Source organism: Mesoplodon bidens (genome assembly GCF_964165515.1).
Source record: "Mesoplodon bidens genome assembly, chromosome: 1".
NCBI lineage: Eukaryota > Metazoa > Chordata > Mammalia > Artiodactyla > Ziphiidae > Mesoplodon > Mesoplodon bidens.
The window spans coordinates 102,656,915-102,661,617 of NC_138176.1; the positions used below are offsets into that span (position 1 = coordinate 102,656,915).

At 48.2% G+C, this 4,703-nt stretch overlaps 1 protein-coding gene across 1 annotated transcript; it reads left to right on the top strand.

Annotated features, from left to right (window-relative positions):
* The first annotated feature begins 1,345 nt into the window (after positions 1–1,345).
* Positions 1,346–2,817, top strand: BLOC1S4 (biogenesis of lysosomal organelles complex 1 subunit 4). Its single transcript, XM_081229139.1, has one exon. It carries the CDS (start codon positions 1,393–1,395, stop codon positions 2,044–2,046), a length of 654 nt encoding a protein of 217 aa, XP_081085265.1. The 5' UTR covers positions 1,346–1,392; the 3' UTR covers positions 2,047–2,817.
* Positions 2,818–4,703: the final 1,886 nt, after the last annotated feature.

The window sequence follows — 4,703 nt, forward strand, 5'->3', positions numbered from 1 at the left end:
AGATTATTTTGATGTGGTCCATTTTTAAAGTCCCGTCACAATATTGCCTCTGTTCCACGCCTTGGCTTTTTTTTTTTTTTTTTTTTTGCGGTACGCAGGCCTCTCACTGTTGTGGCCTCTTCCGCTGAGGAGCACAGGCTCCGGACGCACAGGCTCAGCGGCCATGGCTCACGGGCCCAGCCGCTCCGCGGCATGTGGGATCTTCCCAGACGGGGGCACAAACCCGTGTCCCCTGCATCGGCAGGCGGACTCTCAACCACTGTGCCACCAGGGAAGCCCCTGGCTTTTTTTTTTTTGACCACAAGGCATGTGGGATCCCAGCTCCCCAACCAGGGATTGAACCTGCACCCCCTTCATTGGAAGGTGAAGTCTTAACCACTGGACCGCCAGGGAAGTCCCTAATACTGTTTCTTTATTTTAGCCATCTGGAGAGGCTGAGAACTTTCAGAGTCATCAAGAATATCAAAGTTTGGGAATTCCCTGGCGGTCCAGTGGTTAGGACTTTGCCTTTCCATTGCAGGGGGCACAGGTTTGATCCCTGGTCGGGGAACTAAGATTCCACGAGTCGCGCGGCCAAAAAAAAAATCAAGGTTTAACAAACCTTCCTTTTGCTTATCTCACTTCTCTTTCATTTAACTATAAACAGCAAGAAGAAACTAGGGACAGTAGCCGGGAGACCGTCATGGTTCCTGAACATGTTCTGTATCTTGACCTGGTTGGAGGTTATGTGGTTGTATGGATATGTAAAAAATAATCAGTGTGTACACTTAAGATACACAAACTTTATTGTATTCCTGTTACACATTCTTATTTATTTTTGGCTGCATTGGGTCTTCGTTGCTGCGCGTGGGCTTTCTCTAGTTGCAGCGAGCAGGGACTGCTCTTTGTTGCGGTGCACAGGCTTCTCATTGCAGTGGCTTCTCTTGTTGTGGAGCACGGGCTCTAGGCGCGCGGAATTCAGTAGTTGTGGTATGTGTGATCAGCAGTTGTGGCTCGCGGGCTCTAGAGCGCAGGCTCAGCAGTTGTGGCGCACGGGCTTAATTGCTCCGCATCATGTTGGATCTTCCCGGACCAGGGCTCAATCCCGTGTCCCCTGCATTGGCAGGCGAATTCTTAACCACTGCGCCACCAGGCAAGTCCCAACACGTTGGGTTTTTTGGTTTTTTTTTTCCCCAACACGCTCATGTTTTTTTCCGACACGCTCTGAGCGTGAGCACCTGTGCGCGGACAGCGCCGCGCGCGTGCATGAGCTTTCCGAGGCTGGAAGCAGAGATGGGTGCGCGTGCACATGCGCGGTCCAGAGGAGGCCAGTAGCAAGGGCGGGTGTGCGTGCGTGTACGTGCTCGCGCAGAGGCCGGAAGTGGGGTTGGCGTTCCGGGTCAGTTGCGAGCCATGGAAGGTTTCGCGGAGGGCTGCAGGCTGCTGTGCGAGGGGCCAGCCGAGGAGGCCGAGCCCCAGGTGGCGGCCTGGAGCGGGGACAGCGGTAACGTGTCCCAGAGCCACAGCAGCGCATCGGTGCCGTGGGAGGATGAGGGCCCGGAGTCGGGCGCGGCCAGCCGGGACCTGCCGCTGCTGCGCCGCGCCGCCGCGGGCTACGCCGCCTGCCTGCTTCCTGGCGCGGGGCCGCGGCCCGAGGTCGAGGAGCTGGACGCGAGCCTGGAGGACCTCCTCACCAGGGTGGACGAGTTTGTGGGCATGCTGGACATGCTGCGCGGCGACTCCTCCCACGTGGTCAGCGAGGGCATGCCTTGCATTTACGCGAAGGCCACCGAGATGCGGAGAGTGTACAGCAAGATCGACCGGCTGGAGGCCTTCGTCAGGATGATCGGCGCCAGTGTAGCCAGTCTGGAGGAGCAGGTCTCCAGGGCGGAGGCCGAGCTGGGGACGTTCCCCAGTACGTTTAGGAAACTCCTGCGCACAATTAACGTGCCCTCCTTCTTTAACAAGGCACCCTCCAGCAGGTCCCAGGGGACCAGCTACGAACCCCCTGTCGTGTTTCGAACCGAAGACCACTTTCCTTGTTGCAGCGAAAGACCTCAGGTCTGAGTCCGCGGGACAGCGCTGCGAGAGGACGGGTCTGAAATTCTCTCGAGTAGTAATCAAATCAGTTGAAAATCCTGTTACTAGACATACGTGATGTTGGAGTATGGAATTGTAAAGTTTATTTTTTGCACACTTGATTTCTCAGTATCTTCATCATTTCACGAAGGATGTGTGATTTTCTACGTCTTCCAGTTCAAATTTGAAACTTCAAAGCTGCTTGGTGGGGGGCATCGGGGAAGCAAAGTGAATGAACTTACCTGGGCACTGTGGCAGAACTGTTATTTTTATGGATTTTACAGCTCAACTAACAGTATTACCTTTTCAAGATTTGTATATTTGTATACCGTTAGGAAAACTGAGCCTTTGAAGCCTTGTTAATTCGATCCTAATAGTGATTCAGTTTTCAATAGCTTAATTCTAGGATGGTAAATTATTTAAAATTATATTAAACTTTCCGTATAGTGGATTGCAAACCGAAGGAAACTATACAATTTCTGAGAAAACGTATTGATTTATTGCAACTCATTCTGAAGTTTTTTTTTGAAAGTATGACCTCACAGTTTGTCCATAGCAAACGTGTCTATATATGATTCCCAACGTTTGGTTTATAATTAATATTAATAAAAAATTTAAATTTTATTGGAAAGGGTTTCCATCTGAAAAGGACTGTATGTATTTTCCTTTTTGCTTGTTTGAAAATAGACACGTTGAGTATCTGATTTTAGGAGTGGGATAAAGATAGTTCAGAGCATTAAATATTTATTTCTCCTCAAAGTGAATAGTTAAATTATTTGTGTGGTAATATGACTGGTATTAGGATTTTGTTCTTTCACGGTGACGACGTGGAATCTTAAAGATCCCTTGCAGGTACAACAGGCTTTGATCTTGATTTTAATCTGTTTTATAAGGTGCTCCTCCTAGGTAGTAGAACTCAAGCATAGAGCTTAGGTTGCTTTTGTGTCATTTATCATAGATCTTTGAAGTTTGTAAAGTAGGTATATTCTCAGCTGTGTATTGTGAAAAATCTGATTGTGTAATCTCCGACCTTAGCTTTCATGGACCTTCTGTGTCACACATTTATATATATATATTTTTAATTTATTTTATTTGTTTTTGGCTGCATTGAGTCTTCGTTGCTTCGCGCAAGCTTTCTCTAGTTTCGGCGAGCGGAGGCTACTCTTCATTGTGGTGCGCAGGCTTCTCATTGTGGTGGCTTCTCTTTTTGCAGAGCACGGGCTCTAGGTGCGTGAGGTCAGTAGCTGTGGCTTTAGAGAGCAGGCTCAGTAGTTGTGGCGCACAGGCTTAGTTGCTCCGCGGCATGTGGGATCTTCCCAGACCAGGGCTCAAACCCGTGTCCCCTGCATTGGCAGGCAGATTCTTAACCACTGCACCACCAGGGAAGTCCCACACATTTACATTTTTTATTCAGGTTGTTCACTGATTACAAATTAAAGAACTCCTGAATTTAGAAGTGGAAAGAACAGGTAACCTACATTAAGTATTTGGCGACTGCTGGGTACCTACTGTAAGTAATTAGCATATGTCTATTGCATATTCACTGAATATGAAAATAGTTTCCTTACATAACGTGTATTACTAAAATGGTTTTTTAATTTGTGGTTAATATTTAAAAAGTAGTTAGGGGGCTTCCCTGGTGGCACAGTGGATTAGAATCCGCCTGCCAATGCAGGGGACACGGGTTCGATCCCTGGTCTGGGAAGATCCCACATGCCGCGAAGCAACTAAGCCGTGTGCCACAACTACTGAGCCTGCGCTCTAGAGCCCGAGAGCCACAACTGCTGAGCCCGCATTGCTGCAACTACTGAAGCCCACGCGCCTAGAGCCTGTGCTCTGCAACAAGAGAAGCCACCGCAGTGAAAAAGCCCGTGCACCACAATGAAGAGTAGCCCCCGCTCGCTGCAACTAGAGAAAGCCCGCACGCAGCAACGAAGACCCGACACAGCCAAAAAAAAAAAGTACTTAGTAATTAAGACAAATTATGAAAAGGTAGAGTAATTGTTAAAGGTGAGATTTAATATCTGCATAATAGAAACCCCAAATTCCAGAAAGCGTAAGTTAACAAGTGTGCTATAAAGTAAAAGTTAATTAGGAATATATAATATTAGATATTTGCATTCATTACCTACAAAAAAGTAAATTGGGTTGATAAAAGTATAATAACCAGTGAAAGAATGAAATTCAGTTTAACAGTTTTTAAAGCTAATAATAGACTATTTATTTATTTATTGCCACACCATGCAGTTGGCGTGATCTCAGTTCCCCGACCAGGGATGGAACTCGGGCCCTCCACAGTGAAAGCGCAGTATCCTAACCACTGGACCATCAGGGAATTCCCTGAAAGTCCTGGTTTGGAAGATTTTTTTTTTTAAATAAATTTATTTATTTATTGATTTTTGGCTGCGTTGGGTCTTTGTTGCTGCACGTGGGCTTTCTCTAGCTGTGGCGAACGGGGGCCACTCTGTCACGGTGCGCGGGCTTCTCATTGCGGTGGCTTCTCTTGCTGCGGAGCACGGGCTCTAGGCGCGCGGGCTCTAGAGCACAGGCTCAGTAGTTGTGGCGCACAGGCTTGGTTGCTCCACGGCATGTGGGATCTTCCCGGACCAGGGCTCGAACCCGTGTTCCCTGCATTGGCAGGTGGA

What these genes read in the sequence shown, in the direction of transcription:
- BLOC1S4 (XM_081229139.1), top strand. Translation starts at nt 1,393, where the DNA reads ATGGAAGGTTTCGCGGAGGGCTGCAGGCTGCTGTGCGAGGGGCCAGCC.